At 45.1% G+C, this 23,873-nt stretch overlaps 1 protein-coding gene across 1 annotated transcript in view; it reads left to right on the top strand.

Annotated features, from left to right (window-relative positions):
- The window catches only part of LOC117353636 (sodium-dependent neutral amino acid transporter B(0)AT1-like), a 111,769-nt gene that overhangs the window by 23,709 nt on the left and 64,187 nt on the right, over positions 1–23,873 (top strand). Inside the window, exon 2 of the mRNA XM_033929806.1 lies at positions 23,269–23,409. Within this exon, the coding sequence (XP_033785697.1) occupies positions 23,269–23,409 (141 nt within the window). The remainder of the gene's footprint in view (positions 1–23,268; positions 23,410–23,873) is intronic.

The raw sequence follows: 23,873 nt of genomic DNA, 5'->3' as shown, positions 1-23,873 counted from the left end.
AGTTAAGAGGTGATAGGCTCTAGAGCAATCTAAGGAAATACTTTTTTATAGAAAGAATGGTAGATTTGTAGAAGTGGTGGAGACAGACTGTATCTGAGTTCAAGAAGGTGTGGGACTGGCATGTGGGTTCTCTTAGGGAGCGATGGAAATAGTGGATGCTGTGGATGGGTAGACTGGCCATTTGGCATTTATTTCTCACCATGTTTCTATGTTTCTAAAAGAATGTCAGAAGTATTACCAAATATTTTAAATATGGCTTTTTTATCATGTTTGAGAAGTATAATGCTAGTGTGTTGGGTGGGTATGTGGGTGTATGAAGGGATCTACATTTGCTGTATTTATAGAGGAGCAGTCTGTTAGTTTTGTTATCATTTTGAATAATTTTCTTAGATCCAGTTTACCCTCCCCAGCCATATCTGAGAAATATTTGCATATATGCTGTTTAACTTGAGAGAAGCAAGTTGCAGTAATATAAGTGAGAGGTGATGAGAGTGAGGATAAGGGTTTTGGTAGTGTACTTGGAAATGAGAGGTCAGATTTTGGTAAATTTATAGAGGAAGAATCGATAGGCCTTAGCAGTATGTTGGATCTGAGTGGAGGAGAGAGAGGAGTCAAAAGAGATGACCCCAAGGTTGCGAGCTAACAAGATAGGGAGGAGGAGAGCGTTGTCCACAGAAGTAGAGGATGGGGGAAGGGAGAGGTGGGTTTAGGTGGAAAGATAAGGAATTCAGTCTTTATCATATTCAATTTTAGATAGCGGTGAGATATCCAGGTGGCAATGTCAGACAGGCAGGCTGAGACTCGGGCCTGGATTGCTGTAGAGATATCTGATGTAGGAGTGTGTGGCATGTGGCGTTTAGGAGTGTGTGGCGTGGGAGTGTGTGGCGCAGTGGTTAAAAGCTACAGGCTCAGCACTCTGGGGTTGTGGGTTCAAACCCATGCTGCTTCTTGTGACCCTGGGCAAGTCACTTAATCCCTCCACTGCCCCAGGTACATTAGGTAGATTGTGAGCCCACTGGGACAGATAGGGAAAAATGCTTGAGTACCTGAATAAATTAATGTAAACCATTCTGAGCTGCCTTAGGAGAATGGTATAGAAAACTAACTAAATAAATAAATAAATGTAGAGAGGTAGATATGGGAGGGTCAGCATGGAGGTAATACTAAAAACCATGAGAGTAGATCAGTGCATCAAGGGAGTGGATATAGATGGATAAAAGGAGAGGTCCCAACACAGAGCCTTGAGGTATACTGACTGATAGTGGGATAGCAATGGAGGAGGATTCATTATTTCATGCACTGAAAGTGCAATGGGAGAGATGAGAAGAAAACCAGGAGAGGATAGAGCCCTGGAATCCCAGTTAGGAAAGTGAATAGAGGAGTAGGTAGTGATCAACAGTGTTGAAAGCAGCGGATAGATGGAGAAGGATGAGAATAGAGTAGAAGTCTTTGGATCTGGCCAGGAACAGCTCATTGGAGTCTTTAGCAAGGGCAGATTCACTGTAATACAGTGGGCAAAAGCCTGATTGAAATGGGTCAAGAATAGCTTGAGGTGAAAGTAACTCCAGGCGACAGCGATAAACAGCACATTCAAGTAGCTTGGATAAGAAGGGGAGAAGGAAGATGGGGCAATAGTTAGAGGGGCATGCATGGTCTAGCGAGGGGTTTATGAGGAGAGGTGTAACTAAGGCATGTTTGACGACATCAGGAACAATTATAGTGGAGAGTGATAGGCTGAGGATGTGACAAACTGGAGGGAATTGGATCAGAGGAGCAGGTTTGGAGGAGGATGGAAGATGTGCAATTTCCTCTGGTGGCATGGGTTGAGGGAAGGTTGGCAGAAAGGAGAGATGGGGGTGGAGGGTGGAAGGTGGGGGAAAGTGATCTGTTTGAGAACTCAAGATGATTCTTGTAAACCTTGTCATAGAAGAACTCAGCCATAGTCTGGGGAGGAAATGAAGGGGCGATTGGAGGTGAGGGCACATTGAGTAGAGAGTTTAGTGTGGCAGAGAAGGTGAGGGTTGAAGCTAAGAGAGGTAGTTAAATGAGCATAATATTTTTGTTTGGCAAGTGACATTAAAAGAGGTCAGCTACTGAGGGTCACTCACAGAGGGCAGACTGGAAGGATATCAGCAGGAATTCGAAGTGTATGAAATCAGCATGTATGCAGGATTTAAACCAAAGACATTCAGCAGATCAGGCATAGGAGTGCATGTAGAGGATATTGGAGGTCCGCCAGGACTGGGGTTTGGCATGCCTTATTATAGAACATGAAATGGGAGGAGCAAGGGTATCTAGAGGAGAGGAGAGAATGGTGTTATAGGAGAAGACAGCTTCATTGACAGACTTGTACTGTATAACATAATAATTCTAAGGAGGGATGAGGCAGTGGTAGAGAGGATGCCAGGGTCAATAGCCTGAAGGATCTTCAATATATTGGTAATGATTGGCCGGGGAGATGAATTGTGAATGTTATCAGATGATGGTCAGAGAGAGGAAGAGTTAAGGTGTAGAAATTGGTGGTAGAGCAGTGGGAGGTCAAGACAAGGTCAAGGCAGTGGCCATTCTAGTGTTTAGGATGGTGGATCACAGTTGGAGATTGAATAAGGATGTTAGAGTGAGAAACCTGGAAGTGTAGGAGTTGGAGGGGTCATCAGCATGAATGTTGAAGTCACCATGGATTAGAGAAGGATGGACACAGTTGGAAGTATTTCCAGGGATCATATCTGTACTAGGATTCTGCAGGACAGCTCTCTTGTAGGATTTGGATGGTGCAGGTGATGACCCTATGTTGGGGGCGGGGCTTCCTGTCGATCTTGAAGTCCTGAAGCAGGGAATCAGAAAGTCTCTCTGGAGGGGTAAGGAGCAAACATATGATAGGAAACAGTTCCTTACCCAGCTGGACGCCTTTCCAGGGGGCAAGCTAGTGGTGACCATATGATGAAGGATGATGGATTTGGATCGTTTGCTGTTACCATATCTAGTGAGTGGTCCTTTTCATGCATGGGGGTTGTTGTGGTAATTTGGAGTGAGAAATTGTCTTAGAGCTTAATGCACTAAACAGGGTCGGTAAGACCGTGCGGGTCCACTCCAATCTGATTTTTGGCTAATTCCAAAAGAGCTATTGATGCACAAAAAATTATGTATACAAATGATTAGAGCAGAGGTTCGTCGTAATCCCTATCTGATCCCACTGATGAATCGCTGTGAGAGTGACTCTCACACATGCGTAGAGCTGACGGCAAAGCATTATACCCCCCCAAATGAGAGCGCGTGTATAGTAGGGGGGGGGTTCCCCCTACACCCCTCTTCAGATCGCAAACGGGAAAGCATAGGGCGGTAGAGGGAGTTGTAACTGGGAGTTATAAATGTAGTGGGGGGTATTCCCACACCTCCCTGAACCAGAGCACCAGTGAACCCCCTCCACACCCCCCTAAGAACAGAAACAGGAAGTAAAAGGGCAACTCACATTTGTCCGAAGCAAATGTCAGGGTGGGATTGTCAGCGCGCTAATGTCCTGCACGCATTTGATGGGTCGCCAATTTATGAATGGTTTTTATGATTTTTAAGTAATTCCTGGATGTCTCTTGTCGTTCAGTAAATTTGTAATCTACATAGAGCTGAGATGTTTAATGGCGGAATATAAGTACTGTGTTGTATTGTAAAGGTATGCACTGAATGCATCGCAAGAACATTATTTTAAGTGTGCAAATTCATTGAACACGTTAATTTGTATGTATTTGTGGATATAAGTGATTTGTGTGCACTTATAACATTAGGTCCCCAAACAAACCGAATGCATGTGCACAAATGGACACCCCTAGTAAGCAGGGCTTAATTTGTGCTGCAATGGAGCAAAATGGAATTCCAGCACTTCTTGGGGCTTGGGAAGTGATGTCATCATCTGAGACTCAACCCCCATAATCACGCTTTTCTCCCTTTTGTTCCTTCCACCTTTCTCCCTTTTGTTCCTGCGATGACATCTCTCTCCCATCCCCATATACCTTTTCAAAGCTGTCTTTTCTTTTAGAGGTTTCCAGCAAGGAGTAGCGATTCACAATGAACCACTCGTGCTGACATCAGAGCCTTCTGTCTGACATTTCCCGCCTATACAGAAATGGGAAGTTGCATCAGACAGAATGCTCCGATATTAGCATGAGCAGTGCACTGCATTGTGAATTTCTGCAGGTGGGTCTGGGTGGGTACAAGCCCACTCAGTAGCAGCACTTCACTTCTCTCTCTTCTGCTGGTAGCCTAGCATCATCCCATCTCTGTGAATCATCCCGTCCCTCCCTTTGAGGTATTGCCGGCAGCAGTACTGATTTTTTTTTTTTTTTTTTTTATATAATATTTCTTTATTGGGCAAAGGCAACAAAACATATTACAACACAAAACAGATCAAATCTGTAATACCAAAAGGTAGACACATCTGAAGTACCCACAAATGCAAGTGAGCAGAAGTCCACAAAGCCCAATACAGTGTTTTACAATAACCCCCAACTTCCCCCCATCCAAAACCCCCCATCAAAACCCCCCACCCTGCCCCCCATCCCCCTCGTCCCTAACCCAGACCCGTATGGTGTACAAACCTTCCCAAGGAGAGAAAAGAAAAAGATAAAGAAAGAGACAAAGACAAAAGAAAAGGAGTAAGATACATTAGAAAGGATGCCGCTACAAGAAACCGATCATACCCAGCGCTAGGGGAAATAGCATACGATCCCCCCCACATTATCAGCTCAACCCAGAAGATTAACTATTCAGCAGCGTACTCCTCTCCCTATGTGAGAGGGACAACCAGTATCCCTCCCATACATCCTGAAATTTAGTCCACCTGCTCTCATCACAGGTCCCCATCATCCTACGCTCTACAAGCGCTAACTCGTAAAGAGACAGTTGCCACTGAGAAAAAGAGGGTGCATGTGGAACCCGCCAGAATATCAGAATGGCCTTCTTAGCCAGGAGCATAGCCTTGAACGCCAATAACTTCTGCCCACCAGAACATCTGGAGAGAGCCGCTCCAGCATAGAAAAGAGCAATATCCGGGGTACACGCAGGCAGGAGGGGAGATAGTGAAGACAGAAAATTCCACACTCGCTTCCAAAAAGCCTGTATTAGGGGGCAATGCCAAAACATATATCCCAAGGTAGCTGGACTCACAAGGCATTTAGGGCAGCGCGCATGCTCCGCAAAGCCAGCACGGTAAGCCCTTTGAGGAGAGATGAACATTCTCTGAAGGAATTTATAATCCTGTTCCCTGTGTAGCATATTACAGGAAAGAGTGCGCAAGAAAACAAAACAATGAGCAAGTAATGGGGACGCGATAGTGCACCCCAAGTCAGCGCTCCATGCCCCAGCCAGCAAATCGGCCCGCTCAGTCGACAACGGCATCTGCAGCTCAATGACATAATAACGCAGGCGCGGAGCTGAATCCTCCCACAAGGCCAGACTTTGTCCCAGGCTCTTCGCCACCGAGGCACGCCGAACGGTTCCCCCAATACTAAGCACATAATGGCGAAGTTGCGTATAGCTAAAGACATCCACTCGGTCTAACCCATATAAGGACGCCAGTCCAGTGGAGGAGAGAGGGGCCCCATGATCATCAAGAACATCCCCCACCCTGCGGATCCCCCGTGCGTGCCAAAGCCGAAAAACTCGATTATCACTGCCCGGGCTAAATTGAAGATTCCCCACAAAAGCAGTACTGATTTAAAATTTGCTGTCCGCGCCAGAAATCATTCCCTTTGTTGTGTCCTACCCTCACTGTGAGACATAGCAGAGAGAAGCATGAAGGGCCAGCTTTACTGGTCTCTAAGAAAGAGAAATTCTGTGTGATCAAGAGCATCCTCCTCACCCCCAGGGGCAATCCATGGCTTGAGGACTTGTAGGTCAGTGGGTGACATTCACTTCTCTTCAAGCATGCTTGTAATTGGTTAAGTTTTATAGTTTAAAACTTCAAAAATTCTCCACTGTCCAATACTAGCCATTGTAAAGAAGAAATGCTATTTTCATAGTGTGTTGCATATTTTATTTAAAGATTTGCTTAATGTTGCAAAGTGTATACAGTACATCATAGTGCACAATATTGTATCATAAAATAATTTAACATTATTCTTATGAGCGTTTCCAGGAAAAGTTATAGTGTAAACCATTAGTACAAAGTTCTCTTCTCATATCTTAGTGTTTTTTACATGATTCAGTAATAAATCAAGTTCAAATTAGGGTTCTTATCAAATCTTATGTATGTCTGCAGTAAGGAAGTGAATGTCGGCATAGCTCATTGCCTAGGTATTGTGAATGTTCCATACAAGGTTTCAAATATAATTAACACTTGAATTGCATTTTTGTTGTATGCTGTAGATCCTATTCCTTAAATCTTGGCACTTGGCATGTTGACATTCCTTCCCTTCCTCCTCCCCCCCCCCTGAAGTTATAGATCAGAACACCAAACAAGCCAGGCATCATTTGAAATTGTGGTTTTATTATGGCTGCAGCAAAATAATCCTCTAAGTTCAAAGTACACGTTAAGCAACAGTAACAATAGAAAACCTGGCACACAGTAGAAGGGCTTCAAAACGAAGACGGGAAGATGACTGGGTTGATGATCATATCTAGAAAAGATATGCTTTAGGGTTTTTAGCCACGGTGGTAACAGCTCAGATGCTCATAGAATTCTGAGCATCAGAGCTGTTACCACCATGGCTGGCGCTAAAAAAATGCTCTACAGTTTTGTAAAAGGGGGGAATAAAATAGAAATACTTAGACAAAGGTTAAATTGAACCACCAAGAAGCTGGACTGTGCACACAATGCAACACCACAGAAACAGTAATGCAGGGGTGTCAATCGCATATGGGGCCGAAATCTAAAACTTAGGCTAAGTCGAGGGCCAAATTTTTTATTAAGATATTTAGGGGTCTTTTTATTAAGGTACACTGATTTAGCGTGCGCTAAATGCACACCTTAATAAAAGTATCCCTTAGTCTTAATAGAAGTATAGGGTTACAACCTCTCCAACCCCACGCCAGCTCTGTGATGTAAACAAAATAAAAAGACTTTTCCTGTCTCTGTTAAATCCTAGCTCACGTGCGTGGTCTAACACCAGCTCGGGATACACATTTCAAATCTGACACATTGTAATCACAAAACAGAAAATAAAATTATTTTTTCTACCTTATGCACCCACAGTTGATATCAACAAAGAAAAAGAGAAACAAATCAGGTACCTGCAAAGAGATATTATTTCTGAATCTGCTCTTATAACACTTTTTCCCCCATAATGCATATGCCTACACTTAAGCACATATGTGCCCTCCAATTTATTATCATTATTATTTTTTATTTTCATTACATTTTTAATAAAATCTAGGAAATATCATATAATAGAATACTTAACTATCAACATAATCCCTGCCAGGCATTTTAGAAGTCAGTCTAAGGTTCCTTCACTCTTGCTTCATATCTCTTGGTTTGTCACAATCATTGGGCCTAAGAGAGTCATAGCCAAGACTAGTACGATTTTCCCAACATGATGGAAACTCCAAATTTCCAAAAAATGTTTTTAACCAGGCCTGTACTCCAGCATCAACTCAGCTGGCCCGCCGGCAGACATGAAAGCAGCCTGCAGAGGATCGCTTGTCAGCTGTAGCAATCCTAGCAGGCTGCTGTAACCTCAGCAGCACGTTCCCTCTGCCGCGGTCCCGCCCCTCCTCTGACATATGGGACCGAGGTAGAGGGAACGTGCTGCTGAGGATATGGCAACCTGCTAGGATTGCTACAGCTGACTGGTGATTCTCTGCAGGCTGCTTTAATTTCTGCCGGCGGGCCAGCTTCATTGTAAATTGGCAATTGTCTGGCGGGCCAAATTTTACTACACCATGGGCTGAGTTTGAAATGTCTGCCCTAAAGCAAAAAAATAAATAAAGAGAATTTTTTTCCTACCTTTGTCTTCTCTGGTTTCTGCTCTCCTCATCTCCTTTAGAATCTATCTTTACATACGCTGATGACATTTTTATATTACTGGAAATTGATCCATTGCTTTCAAATTTGACTGGAGTTATTAACACTTATGTCTCTAGACTTCAAGAATGGGCTTCCTTAGTCCGTATGAAATTGAATGCTTCTAAAACCAGACTGCTATGGTTTGGTTCATTACTACACAATCTACCTCAGGTTATAGCATTGAAATGAGGAGACTCCTTAACAACTGAATTTTCATCTAGAATCCTTGGTTTTATTTTAGATTCTTCTTTATCTTTAAATAATCAAATTAACAATTTATCTAAAAAGTGCTATTTTAGTTTATGGATGTTGAGGAGAGTTCGAGGTTTCTTTCATCAAAATCATTTTGCAGTTTTGGTTCAAGCGATTATTTTGGCACATCTTGAATGTTTCGATCATGTCCCCTCTCAATCTCCTCTGTTCGAGGGAGAAGAGGCTCAGTTTCTCTAATCTGTCGCTGTACGGCAGCTCTTTCAACCCCTTAACCATCTTAGTCGCTCTTCTCTGGACCCTTTTGACTAGTACCGTGTCCTTCTTCATGTACGGCGACCAGTGCTGTACGCAGTACTCCAGGTGAGGGCGCACCATGGCCCGGTACAGCGGCATGATAACCGTCTCCGATATTAATGCCCCAAAATTTCAGACGGAGGTACTCTCAGGGATAAAAAGATTAAAAGCACCTGGACCTGATGATTTTGTCCTGGAGTACTACAAAATTCTGTCAGACCTAGTCCCGGGTCCGCTTTGTGCAGCTTTTAATGACTTGGTGGTGGATTAGGGACTTGGGAAACATAATCTAGTTCATGCAGTGCTGCTGCCCAAATCTGGGAAGGACCCGACTTGGTTGGGGGTCATATCAACCAATCTCTTTGTTAAATCAGGCATCAAGCTGCTAGCGGCCATTTTGGCTGCATGCTTGAATGCTTTTCTCCCCTCTGTCATACACACCGACCAGGTGGGCTTTGTCTCAGGAAGATACACCTCTATGAATCTTACTAGGGCTTTACTTATCATTTATGAAAACAGGTTCAAGGGGGGCCAGGCGGCCATTGTGGGTCTCGATATAGAGAAAGCATTTGATAGCATCTCCTGTCACTATCTGTTTTGGGTCCTCCAGAGGATGGCATGGGGGTTCAATTTTTGTACTGGGTGCAGAGCTTATATCATAATCCTCAAGCAAAACTACTAATGAATGGCAAATTGATGGTGGGGACCCCCGCTGGAACGGGAAACCTGATAGGGTTGTCTACTCTCCCCACTCCTTTTTCTATTAGCTATACAACCCCTGGCCACTAAGATCAGACAGGAACCACAAATTAAGGTTGTTCACATTGGAGCTCAAGAAATAGAATTAGTTTATTTGCAGACAACATCCTGCTGTATCTAGATCAGGCGCCCATTCATCTAGAAAAAGTGTTGAGCATGGTCGAGATTTTGGTAGGATCTCTGGACTTATATTTAACTGTGCTAAATTGGAGCTTCTCCCCCTAGGATCGGGCAAACCAGAACCCTGGCACGCTCAATTGGCCATTCCACCAGTAAGAAAACCCATGCGGTATCTGGGCATTTATCTCAGCACCAACTTACAGGCTATGTACAAAGCTAATGTCTTGGCCCATATTGATAACATCCGGACTCTCTATGCTAAGTGGAAAGATATCCCCTTAAAACTGTGGAGTAGGATAGCCCTAGTAAAGATTGTCATGCTTCTCATATTGTTATACCCTATGCAGACAATGCCCTTATGGTTGCTCCAGAAAGATGAGAGAGTGTTTAGGGCCATTATAACTACTTTCATTTGGAGAGGCAAAAAACCTAGAATTAGCTATTGTAAACTAACTATGGATCATTGTCAGGAAGGGGTAGGCCTGCCACATATCCGTCTATACAACATTGGTACCCTGATGCGGATTATTTTTGAAACCATCACTGGTCAGCTGAACATTTTGACATTCAGATGGCTGGAGAGCTGGAGTGCCCCCTACTCTCTTATAAACTTGATCCGTATGAAAAGGAGCCCGGTATCAGGCCTTCTTCATAAAAATCTGCTTTCTGCTACCTTTACAAATGCTTGGAGGTGGTGGAGGAGAAGTCAATGTAAGCCTTTGGAGGCCTCCCCATTCCTCTTCATGGTGGGGGATGGGCACTTCCCCCTGGGAATGGGTCAATCCTGCTTTCAGAAGTGGGTGCAGAAAGGTTGTAGTTTTCTGGGTCAGCTCTTAGAGGGACAGGGATTCTTTTTCCTGATGTTTAAGCAGCTTCAGAATAAATGGCAATTTTCTATTTCTCAGTTCTGGGCTTATTTGCAAATTCAACATTATTATAGTTCTCTTCAAGCTAAGTGGGGGGAAGCATTGGGACATGGCCCTCTAGACACCAAACTATTGAAACTGCACCCCCCCCCCCCCGGTAAGTAATCGCCTATCCACTTGGTACAGATTGCTAAAAATGAAGATACCCCTGGATCCCATTGCTCGAATGGTGCGGGTTTGGAACTCGGAACTGGGTACCAGCTCTGACACCCTGCAGTTTCTACAGCTATTCTATAACCTCCACACCATGGGAAGTTTCATGGATCTTAGGGAAACCCAATACCACATCTTATATAGGGCCTACATAACTAGAGAAAGGGGAGCTGCCACGGGACTTTGGGAGAGTGGGGGATTGCGAACGTGACATAATCAGGCTTTAGGAATTGGCATCAACATGGCAGATGAGGTTTAACATGGATAAGTGTAAAGTGATGCATGTAGGTAACAAAAATCTCATGCAAGAATACAGGATGTCCGGGGTGATACTTGGAGAGACCTCCCAGGAAAGAGACTTGGGAGTTATGATCGACAAGTCGATGAAGCCATCCATGCAATGTGCGGTAGCGGCAAAAAGGGCGAACAGAATGCTAGGAATGATAAAGAAGAGAATCACAAACAGATCGGAGAAGGTTATCATGCTGCTGTACCGGGCCATGGTGCGCCCTCACCTGGAGTACTGCATACAGCACTGGTCACCATACATGAAGAAGGACATGATGCTACTTGAAAGGGTCCAGAGAAGGGCGATTAAGATGGTTAAGGGGTTGGAGGAGTTGCCGTATAATGAAAGATTAGAGAAACTGGGTCTTTTCTCCCTCGAACAGAGAAGATTGAGAGGGGACATGATCAAAACATTCAAGGCACTGAAGGGAATAGTAGATAAGGACAGGTTGTTCACCCTCTCCAAGGTAGGGAGAATGAGAGGGCACTCTCTAAAATTGAAAGGGGATAGATTCCGTACGAATGTAAGAAAGTTCTTCTTCACTCAGAGAGTGGTAGAAAACTGGAACGCTCTTCCGGAGTCTGTTGTAGGGGAAAACATCATCCTGGGTTTCAAGACAAAGTTAGACAAGTTCCTGCTGAACCAGAACGTACGCAGGTAGGGCTAGTCTCAGTTAGGGCGCTGGTCTTTTGACCAAGGGCCGCCACATGAGCGGACTTCTGGGCATGATGGACCACTGGTCTGACCCAACAGCGGCAATTCTTATGTTCTTATGGCCTCTGCACAAAGTGCCTGAAAGCAATGGGCATGCATACACACTCCTTCTTAGAATACTCTAAGCCAGTGTTCTTCAACCACCGGTCCATGGACCAGTGCCGGTCCACAGAAATTTCCTGCTGGTCCACAGGGCCAGCACGTGCATCAGGCCCAAAACAGTGTTCTTCAACCGCCAGTCCGCGGTGCGATCGATGCGGCATTATCTTCGAGCCAGTTCCCTCTTTCTAACTAATTCAGTGCACAAAGCCACGGGCAGTGCCTCCTACGGGCATCCTGCGCCTGAACCGGAAGCCTTCTTTCTGATGTTGCAATGTCAGAGAGAAGGCTTCCAGATAAGGCACGGGACGTGCAAGGTGCAATTAGTACTATTATAGGGGCGGGGTCTGGGGTGGAAATTGGGTAGAGATGAGCGTGTTCTGGCCCACGACTTAGCCCAGTGTTCTTCAACTGCCGGTCCACGGACCGACGCCGGTCCACAGAATAATTATTTCATTTCTGCCGGTCCATAGGTGTAAAAAGGTTGAAAAACGCTGCTCTAAGCTAACCTTGTGGAGACAGGCACTGCATACCGTGTTCTTCTTCATGTACGGCGACCAGTGCTGTACGCAGTACTCTAGGTGAGGGCGCATCATGGCCCGGTACAGCGGCATGATAACCTTCTCCGATATTAATGCCCCAAAATTTCAGACGGAGGTACTCTTGGGGATAAAAAAAGTCTTGGGCCCAATCCTATTCAACATCTTTATAAGAGACTTGGCAGAAGGGCTTCGAGGTAAAATAACATTATTCGCCGATGACGCCAAACTGAGTAATGTAGTGAGCAAATGCACAACAGACGAAGATTCAGTGCCCGACAACATGATGCACGACCTACTCCTACTGGAGCGATGGTCTAGGACATGGCAACTCAACTTCAATGCCAAAAAATGCAAAGTTATGCACCTGGGCAGCCAGAATCCATGCAAGTCTTATACCCTTAATGGCGAGATCCTAGCAAAAACGGTAGCAGAACGAGACTTGGGGGTAATCGTCAATGAGGACATGAAGTCTGCCAATTAAGTGGAGCAGGCTTCGTCCAAGGCAAGACAAATCATGGGCTGCATACGAAGGGGTTTCGTCAGTCGTAAGGCGGAAGTCATTATGCCATTGTATAGATCCATGGTGAGGCCCCACCTGGAATACTGTGTGCAATTCTGGAGGCCGCATTATCGCAAGGATGTGCTGAGACTGGAGTCGGTGCAAAGAATGGCCACCCGGATGGTCTCGGGACTCAAGGATCTACCATACGAAAAATGGCTTGACAAATTACAGCTATACTCGCTCGAGGAGCGCAGAGAGAGGGGGGACATAATCGAGACGTTCAAGTATCTTACGGGCCGCATCGAGGCGGAGGAAGATATCTTCTTTTTCAAGGGTCCCACGACAACAAGAGGGCATCCGTTGAAAATCAGGGGCGGGAAACTACGAGGTGACACCAGGAAATTCTTTTTCACTGAAAGAGTGGTTGATCGCTGGAATAGTCTTCCACTACAGGTGATTGAGGCCAGCAGCGTGCCTGATTTTAAGGCCAAATGGGATCGGCACATGGGATCTATTCACAGGGCAAAGGTAGGGGAGGGACATTAAGGTGGGCAGACTAGATGGGCCGTGGGCCCTTATCTGCCGTCTATTTCTATGTTTCTATGTTTCTATGTAAAAACACTTGGACCTGATGATTTTGTCCTGGAGTACTACAAAATTCTGTCAGACCTAGTCCCGGGTCCACTTTGTGCAGCTTTTAATGACTTGGCGGTGGATTGGGGACTGGGGAAATATAATCTAGCTCATGCAGTGCTGCTGCCCAAACCTGGGAAGGACCCGACTTGGTTGGGGTCATATCAACCAATCTCTTTGTTAAATCAGGCATCAAGCTGCTAGTGGCCATTTTGGCTGCATGCTTGAATGCTTTTCTCCCCTCTCTCATACACACCGACCAGGTGGGCTTTGTCTCAGGAAGATACACCTCTATGAATCTTACTAGGGCTTTACTTATTCATGAAAACAGGTTCAAGGGGGGCCAGGTGGCCTTTGTGGGTCTCGATATGGAGAAAGAATTTGATAGCATCTCCTGTCATCTCCTGTTTTGGGTCCTCCAGGAGTATGGCATGGGTGTTCAATTTTTGTACTGGGTACAGAGCTTATATCATAATCCTCATGCAAAACTACTAATGAATGGGAAATAGATGGGCGGGATCCCCGCTGGCACGGGAAACCTGATAGGGTTGTCTACTCTCCCCACTCATTGTATATTTTCAGGACTTACTCTGAGCTAGGTTATATTGTATATCATTTTTTCCTGAGTTGCTACTATTCCTTGTATGGTTCTGAAGCTTCAATAAAAATAATTTTTAAAAATCCAGATGTTTCAGCCATCATGTTGTGGCTTTCTTCAGGGTATGCTGTGAGGGCTACAGTTTGTCTTTATATATAGTGAGTCTGCAAACCTGATAAGTCCCAACATTCTATTTGTTTTCTTAGATGATGACGCGACCACCACATACTGAGCTGATTGTTTCAACATATTCTCAACAATGACACCTATATCCTTTTCCTGGATGGTGATTCCTAACATGGAACTCTACATCAAGTAGCTATAGTTTGGGTTCCTCTTTCTCAAATGCATCAGTTTGCACTTGCTCACATTAAACGTCATCTGCCATATTGATGCCCAGTCTCCCAGTCTTGCAAGGTCCTCTTGCAATTTTTCACAATCCTCTTATGATTTAACATATTTGAACAACTTTGTGTCATCAGCAAATTTAATTATCTCATTAGTTATTCCCATCTCTAGATCATTGATAAATATGTTAAAAAGCAGCGGTCCCAGCACAGAACCCTGGGGAACCCCACTATATACCCTTCTCCATTGAGAATACTGACCATCTAACCCTACTCTCTGTTTTCTATCTTTTGACTTGTTCTTAATCCATAATAGGACATTACCTCCTATCCCATTACTTTTTAATTTCCTCAGAAGTCTTTCATGGGGTACTTTGTCTAATATCTTTTAAAAATCCAGATATACAATATCGACCACATGTTTATTCACTCCTTCGAAGAAATGTAGTAGATTGGCGAGGCAAGATTTCCCTTGACTAAATCCATGTTGGCTTTGTCTCACTAATCCATGCTTTTATGTACAGTATATATTCTATAATTTTGTTCTTTATAATAGTTTCTACCATTTTAAACAGCACCGATGTCAGACTCACCTGTTTATAATTTCCCAGATTACCTCTGGAACCTTTTTTAAAAATCGGCGTCACGTTTGCCAACCTCCAGTCTTCAGGTACCATCCTGGATTTTAAAGAAAAATTACAAATTACTGACAATAGCTCTGCAAGTTCATTTTGTAACTCTTATTAGTACTCTGGGATGTATACCATTCAGCCTGTGCAATTTGTCAAATTGCCCCATTACATCTTCCGGTGTTAGAGTTCCATGCCTAACTTTAGGTATGAGCACTTACGCTATGGTGTAAATGATCACACCTAAATTTAGGCAGTTAGATACATAACTGCTAATATTCTATAACCTAACTTCTATACATGCCCCAGCGAAGTCTATACACCCTTGTACTTATGTGCTGTGGAAACTGCGGTTGTTGTTAAAGCCCATTACTATCTAATTCAACGATTAGGTATGTAACTGGTATCATTCTACAAATTTTATATCAGAATTAGAAAAAACACAGAGAAGGGTGATGAAAATGATAAAGGGGATGGGATGGTTGAGGGGAGAGATTGCTCAGTCTCCTTTAGTTTTGTAAACCACATAGAACTACAAGGTATTGCAAGAAAGGAACTACAAGGAAGGAGCAAGAGTATTGGCAGGCAACATGAAGAAGGCCATCGAGAAGGCTTTAAACTAAAAGATAGGGGAAAGCCGACAGTCAACCACCAGTTGATGGCGCAGGCGACAGGATGCTCCGAAGAAGGAACCACGGGCAACTACTCAGACACAGAAGGGGACGACTTCTCAGCAAATAAGGGAGACAAGGCAGGAAGTGACAACTCAGATACTGGAGGGGACAACCACACAGCAAACAAGGGAGACAACGCAGGAGCAGAAAAGGATACCGTGAAAGAAACAATAGAGACAGCTAAGCGTAGAAAGTCCAAGAAGGTAACACTAAGAGAACTCAAATGCATGTATACGAATGCTAGAAGTCTGGGAAACAAAATAGATGAATTAGAGACAATAGCAAGACACAATGAACTGGAAATCATTGGCATAACAGAAACATGGTGGAATGAAGAAAACAAATGGGACACAGTACTACAGGGATACAAACTATACAGAAGATATCGAGTAGGGCAGAAAGGTGGAGGTATTGCCCTATATGTTCAGGAGGGAGTAGAATCTGTTGAAGTGGTTACGATGGATAGGAAAGAAAAGCTGAAGTCCCTCTGGATCAAGATTCCTAGTAGCAATGGCGCAGACACAAAAATTGGCCTTTACTATTGATCCCCAGGACAGACAGACGGAGGAAACAGACTCAGAAATGATAGAGGAAATCAAACAAGAATGCAAGACAGGCAATGTAATAATCTTGGGAGACTTTAATTTCCCGGGGATAGACTGGAGCCTGGGAACCTCCAACTGCGGCAAGGAGGCCAAGTTCCTGGAGGTGCTAGGGGATTGCTTCCTGGAACAAATGGTAAGAGAGCTAACAAGAGGCAACGCCACCTTGGACTTAGTACTAAATGGACTTAGTCCATGGTACCGACAAAAGAAGTAGAAGTCATGGTCCCGCTGGGGACGAGCGATCACATCATTATCAACTTTAAACTTGACATCGGGAAAGGAAAACGTATCAAAACCTTAACCACGATCTTAAACTTTAAAAAGGGTAAATACGAACGCATGAGAGCCATGGTAAAACAAGAGCTCAAGAAAAAGATGGACAAAATCGAAATGGTAGATCAGGCATGGTCCCTAGTGAAAAATACTATTACGGAAGCACAAAATCTCTACATTCCGCGGATTTCCAAAGAAAGGAGAAATAAAGGCAAAGGAGAACTGGCATGGCTTACCAGACAGGTGAAGGAAACCATAAAAGAAAAGAAGAACTCTCTTAAAAAATGGAAACGCACGAAAACAACCGAAGCTTGGAACAAACATAAAGATGATCAGAAGAAATGTTACAAGGTGGTGAGGGATGCCAAAAAGGACTATGAGGAGAAAATAAAGCAAGAGGCCAAAAACTTCAAGCCCTTCTTTAGATACGTAAAAGGGAAAAACCCCGCAAAAGAGGCGGTGGGACCGCTGGATGACCAGGGAAGAAAAGGGTACATCAAGGAAGACAAACAAATTGCAGACAGACTAAATTCCTTCTTTGCGTCCATCTTTACGAAGGAGGACACCGCAACGATACCAGAAGCAGTGGAAGTGTTTAAAGGAGTAATAGAAGAGAGCCTCACCACAGTAGAAGTGGACCTGGACCAGATATACTACCAGATCGACAAACTTAAGTGACAAATCCCGAATTCACCCAAGAGTCCTAAAAGAATTGAAGGTTGAAATCGGAGAGCTATTGCAAAAACTTGCCAACCTAACAATTAGAACTGGACAGATACCAGATGACTGGAAGATAGCAAATGTCACGCCAATTTTCAAAAAAGGATCGAGAGGAGAACCGGGCAACTATAGATCTGTGAGCCTTATGTCTGTCCCTGGAAAGATGATTGAAGCACTGATTAAAGATAGCATAGTCCGGCACTTAGATACACACGACCTGATGAAGGCCAGTCAACATGGCTTCAGGAAAGGGAAATCATGTTTAACAAATTTACTTCAATTTTTTGAGACCGTGAAATAACAAATTGATAGTGGAGAACCGGGAACTGCGCTAAATGCCCAGCGCTGCTCTCGACGCTCATAGGCTCCCTGCGCTACAAAACACTATTGCGGTTTAGTAAAAGGGGAAGAAGAATAAGAAGTAAAAGGGGGCCATAGTGCAAAATATAGACAGCATATATAAATTCAGACACATTTTGATCACTAAATTTAAAATAAAATCATTTTTCCTACCTTGTCTGGTGATTTCATGAGTCTCTGGTTGCACTTTCATCTTTTGACTGTGCATCCAATCTTTCTTCCCTTCTTTCAGCCTGTATGCTTCCTCTCCTCCAGACCTCATTCCCTCCCCTAACTTTTTCTTCCTCTCTCCCTGCCCTTTCTTTCTTTTTCTCTCTTGATGCCCTCTTTCTTTTTTTCTGTTTCCCTTCTGTCTCCCTGCCTGCCTGCCCCCTTTCTTTCTTTCTCCCTACCCTCCACAAAGCCACTGCTGCCACCATTGGGGGAAACAGGCCCCAAAGCCACCGCCGCGGCTGCCCCAAGCTGTCTCTGCTTCCCACCGTCGGCCGATCAGCATTCCCCCGACGTCAATTCTGCCATCGGAGAGGAAGTTCCGCCCAGCCAGGCAGCGATTGGCTGGCCCGAACTTCCTCTCCGACGGTAGCCTTAGGGGGGGGTGCACAGCCAGCCAGATACGGACCTGGCCGGCTGTGCACCCCCCCCCCTAAGGCTGCACCTGGGGCGGACCGCCCCCCTCCCCCGGTACATCACTGAAGATGTGGCAGCGGCTCCTCTCATGAATCCTCACCTGCGTCGGAAGTCCGATGTAATCAGGGATCTTGAGAGGAGTCGCCACTGCATCTTTCCACTTAAAATACACCAAGGCGAGCAGGGCAGACTGCCGCTGCCGCTTCCTCTCACCTCCGCCCGCGACACGAGCTGAGTGACACGAGAAAACGTATGAGCGACGCCACTGAAAATAGTGAGCGATCGCTCATGCGCTCAGCTTAGAGGGAACATTGGTCATAATGCCGCTTTATAGAGCAATAGTAAGACCCCACTTGGAATACTGCGCCCAACATTGGTCCCCCAACCTGAAGAAGGATATAAAACTGCTGGAGAGGTTTCAGAGACGAGCAACAAAGCTAGTAAAAGGTATGGAGAAACTGGAATACGAGGATCAACTTAAGAAACTGGGATTGTTCTCCCTTGAGAAAAGGAGACTGCGAGGGGATATGATCGAGACCTTCAGAATACTGAAAGCAATCAACAAAAGAGAGCAGAAAAAATTATTTACATTGTCCAATTCGACACGGACAAGAGGACAAGGAATGAAGCTAAGGGGGAACAAGTTCAGGACAAATATCAGGAAGTTCTGCTTCACGCAGAGAGTGGTTGACACCTGGAATGCTCTCCCAGAGGAGGTTATTGCGGAATCGACCGTCCTAGGTTTCAAAAGCAAACTAGATGCACATCTCCTACGAGAGGCATAGAAGGACATGGGTGACTAAAAATTACGCCAGGTGTACACCTGGCGGGGCCTCCGTGTGTGCGGATCGCTGGACTTGATGGACCGAGGGTCTGATCCAGAGATAGCACTTCTTATGTTCTTATGTTCTATAAATAAAATTGTCATGTTATATAGTAAATTTAAAACAAATTGGAGAAAATATTTCTTTACTCAACATGTAATTAAACTCTGGAATTCATTACCAGAGAATGTGGTAAAAGCATAGCAAGATTTAAAAAAGATTTGGGCAACTTCCTAAAAGCCTTTAATAAGATGGACTTTTGAAAGCCACTGCTTGTTCCTGGGATAAGTAGCATAACATCTATTTTACTTTATTGGGATCTTGTCAGGCACTTATGACCTGGAATAGCCAATGTTGGAAACCCGATACTGAGCTTGATGGACCTTTGGTCTGTTTCAGTATGGCAAGCTTAGGTTCAAATGTTCTTAAATTGCACACACAACTTTGCACACTAACTCCTAGATTCGATATATGGTGCCAAAGTTTGTATGCCATAAGTTTGGCACGGATCCAAGGTGCACATACAAACAAATAGGTTAACTAGCAGTTCTTTGTTTTGATTGTAAGCTCTTTCGAGCAGGAATTGTCTTCTTTGTGACTCTGTACAGTGTTGCATACGTCTGGTAGTGCTATAGAAATAATTAATAGTAGTAACTATCAGTTAATTGACCTTAATTATCAAAGTTAATTGGCACTAATTTAACAGTGCACAGTGTTATAGAATAGCATCATTTAAATGAGTTGACTGCTGGCATTTATACTAGATTTCAGCTGGTATAAATACCAGCACTCAAACTGGGTATAGGAATTGACTCTTATGGGAGAATTTCTATAAATGGTGTCTAAAAGGATACGTGCCTATCTCTTGTCAAATACACTTAGGCGCCTATTGCAGAATTGTGCCTAAATTAAACTTAGGTGCTTGTAATATATGTCAGGTTTTTAAAGGCCTACATTATAGGCGCTTAAGGGCTAGATTCACTAAGCCCACCGATGAAGTTCCGACCACTTAGCGACCCCTTTGCGACCCAATTTCCTTCCGACCTGATTCACTTACCTCTGTCCCGATCATCCTCCGATCCACGCATGCAAATGAGGGGGAACGGCATTCAAATGTAGGAAGGCAGTGAAAAAAATGCAACACCGACTGGGCTGGATGATCAACAAACAAGCGACTGCTGGGGACCAATTGTTCAGTGGTTTCCGACTGCATCTCAAGCTCTCTGCCCCGAATCTCCTGCTCTCTGCCCCGACTCTTTGCCCCGATTCTCCTGCCACCCTGTTCTACCCCGAATCTCCTGCTCTCTGTCCCGACTCTCTGCTGTGATTCTCCTGCCACCCTGCTCTGCCCCAACTCTCTGCCGCGATTCTCCTGCCGCCCTGCTCTGCTCCAAATCTCCTGCTCTCTGCCCCGACTCTCTGCCGCGATTCTCCTGCCACCCTGCTCTACCCCGAATCTCCTGCTCTCTGCCCTGACTCTCTGCCGTGATTCTCCTGCCGCCCTGCTCTGGCCCAAATCTCCTGCTCTCTGCCCTGACTCTCTGCTGCGATTCTCCTGCCGCCCTGCTCAGCCCCGAATCTCCTGCTCTCTGCCCTGACTCTGCCGCAATTCTCCTGCCGCCCTGCTCTGCCCCGAATCTCCTGCTCTCTACCCCGACTCTCTGCCGTGATTCTTCTGCCGCCCTGCTCTGCTCCAAATCTCCTGCTCTCTGCCCTGACTCTCTGCCGCGATTCTCCTGCCACCCTGCTCTACCCCTAATCTCCTGCTCTCTGCCCTGACTCTCTGCCGTGATTCTCCTGCCACCCTGCTCTACCCCTAATCTCCTGCTCTCTGCCCTGACTCTCTGCCGTGATTCTCATGCTGCCCTGCTCTGGCCCGAATCTCCTGCTCTCTGCCCTGACTCTCTGCCGCGATTCTCCTGCCGCCCTGCTCAGCCCCGAATCTCCTGCTCTCTGCCCTGACTCTGCCGCAATTCTCCTGCCGCCCTGCTCTGCCCCGAATCTCCTGCTCTCTACCCCGACTCTCTGCCGCAATACTCCTGCTGCCCTGCTCTGCCCCAAATCTACTGCTCTCTGTCCTGACTCTCTGCCGCAATTCTCCTGCCGCCCTGCTCTGCCCCAAATCTCCTGCTCTCTGCCCTGACTCTCTGCCGCAATTCTCCTGCCGCCCTGCTCTGCCTCGAATCTCCTGCTCTCTGCCCTGACTCCTGCCCAAATCTCCTGCCGCCCTGCTCTGCCTCGAATCTCCTGCTCTCTGCCCTGACTCCTGCCACAAATCTCCTGCCGCCCTGCTCTGCCCCGAATCTCCTGCTCTCTGTCCTGACTCTCTGCCGCAATTATTCTGCCAACCTGCTCTGCCTCGAATCTCCTGCTCTCTGCCCTGACTCCTGCCGCAAATCTCCTGCCGCCCTGCTCTGCCCCAAATCTCCTGCTCTCTGTCCTGACTCTCTGCCGCAATTATTCTGCCGCCCTGCTCTGCCTCGAATCTCCTGCTCTCTGCCCTGACTCCTGCCACGATTCTCCTGCCGCCCTGCTCTGCCCCGAATCTCCTGCTCTCTGCCCTGACTCCTGCTGCGATTCTCCTTTTGCCCTGCTCTGTCCCAAATCTCCTGCACTCTCTGCCCCTGACTCTCCTGCTATCTGCCCCAAGCACTGCCTTGCTTCTGCCCTGGCCTTCCCCCTCAGTGCGAGTCGGGCTAAAGTTAAAAGTTAAAAAAAAGGTCTCTGCTCTTTAAGCATGCACAGACCATCTACAGATGGTCTGTGCATGCAGTGGGATCGTTACAGAGTGATCCGGGCGGTCGGTTGGGGCGTGATTCCGATCGCCCTTATTTGCATGAGAGCGATTCATGAATCAGCCTCCCGGACACGGATCAAATCCCTCACAGATCGAATCGGATTGGATCTATGCCCTTAGTGAATCTGGGCCTAAGTCCTTTAGAGAAGTGGTTCCCAACCCTGTCCTGAAGGACCACCAGGCCAGTTGGATTTTAGGGACAGGCCCTAATGAATATGCATGGAGCAGATATGCATGCCTGTCACCTCTATTATATGCAAATCTCTCTCATGCATATTCATTAGGGCTATCCCCAAAACCCAACTGGCCTGGTGGTCCCCCAGGACAGGATTGGGAACCACTGCTTTAGAGAATCGCACCTAGTGGCACCTAAGCCCTTCACCCCTAACCACACCTAATTTTGCATTAGGCACCTATCTTTTGTAGAATCGTGCCTAAGATAGGCAGATAGGCACCTATTACCCAATTATTTTTTCCAATTATAAGCTTGCTAAAGCTCAAAATTTAAGCCAATTTACTAATTAACCCCCCCTTTTTTTTTTTTTTTACTAAGCCACAGTAGAGGTTTCTACTGCGGCCCAGAGCGCTAAATGTTACAATTCTGTTTCAATGCTCATAGAATTCCTATGAGCGTCAGAGCAGCGTTAAGAGAATTTAGCGTTCTAGGCCTTGGTAGGAACCTCTACTGCGGATTAGTAAAAGAGGGCCTAAATTATTTATTTAGGCACCTAGCTTTAGGCACTTTTATAGAATTTTCCAAGTGCTCTTCTAAAAAGGGTGCCCCTCTTGAAACACCCTTTATAGAATAGCATTTAGTGAAGGATTTTTCCGGTGATGATTTTTGAGTGGCATTTATAGAATTCCCCCCCAAGTGTAAAATCAGGCACCAACTTTATAAAATTTGGAGAATAAGTGCAAATACTGCACTTGCATATCTAAGAAGAATTTTACAAATCATTATCATGCGTAAAAAGCTGATTTAGATAAGAGATGGGATCACTGAGCTAGGTCAAGCCTAAAAGTACACATGGTGTTAACTGCTGTTTAGAAATGGTTCCAGCGGTCTGCACTCAGGAGCCTCATGCTAATTGTGGGCTTGGCATATGCCGCCCATGCATTAAAAATACATTTTATTTTTTAATGCAGGGGCATGTTTGGGGGTTGAGATTAAGCATGTACTGTACTAATTGCTTAGCATGTGGGCATTGGCACATGCTGACTGATTAGCGCAGGCGCCCTTACCACCTACAAAATAGGTGATGATAAGAGCTCATGCACTAATTTCAAAATTAGTGCATGCCCATTAATAGGGAAAGCCAAATTGCAGCCATTTTAGAGCTACACTAAAAACTGGTCTCAGCATGTGGGTAACTCAGAGCTAAAAATTGCGCAGGCCATTTTTTTTTTTGCGTGGCTTTGTAAAAGGACCCCTACAGTTTCTTTCATTTATAATTTTTCTGCAAGTATTCTTAGAGTAATAATAATAAAACCATCTAGAGCTACTGCAAATTATTCCTATCCTCATGCAATTTTCCCTTTATAAAGAGATTTCCTTTTTTTGCTGTGCATTTCAGGAGCTTTCATGATTCCTTTTCTAATCTTGCTGGTTTTGGAGGGCATCCCGCTTCTTCATCTTGAATTTGCCATTGGGCAACGACTGAGAAAAGGAGCCACTGGGGTATGGAGCTCAATTCACCCTTACCTGAAGGGAGTGGGTAAGTCATTTTTATGTCACCACGCATACAAAATCATTTTTGCATGTTGTCAAATTCCCTGTTTTCAGCTTCTGTTCAAGGGTAGATTCTGTAGTAAGAATTAGAAAATTGCTTGGTGAACGGGCTGCACAACTGCAAGACAGCTTTGAATATTATCCTTGCAAAAAAATTGAAATGAATAGTTGTCTAGCTCATCTTTTTAGCTTAATGTTTTGTGTTTTATTTTCCTTTCTCAGTTTCTTCCTCTTAGGCCTCAGATCTCTCTCTGTATTTCTTCCCTCTTCATAGCCCTTAGTCTCCCTGAGATGGCTATTCCACTGCAATATGACTGGTTCTGGTTATAGCAACTCTGTACTTGTGCACTCCATTGTGAAAATAGTTGTTTCATGAACCATGTAGTCCAGTTAATAGAATCACATGAGCAGCATGGAATCAGAAAAAAGGAACATGACATACAAGGGATA

This window comes from Geotrypetes seraphini, chromosome 2, assembly GCF_902459505.1.
Source record: "Geotrypetes seraphini chromosome 2, aGeoSer1.1, whole genome shotgun sequence".
Lineage (NCBI taxonomy): Eukaryota > Metazoa > Chordata > Amphibia > Gymnophiona > Dermophiidae > Geotrypetes > Geotrypetes seraphini.
This window is presented reverse-complemented; position numbering and strand designations above follow the sequence as displayed.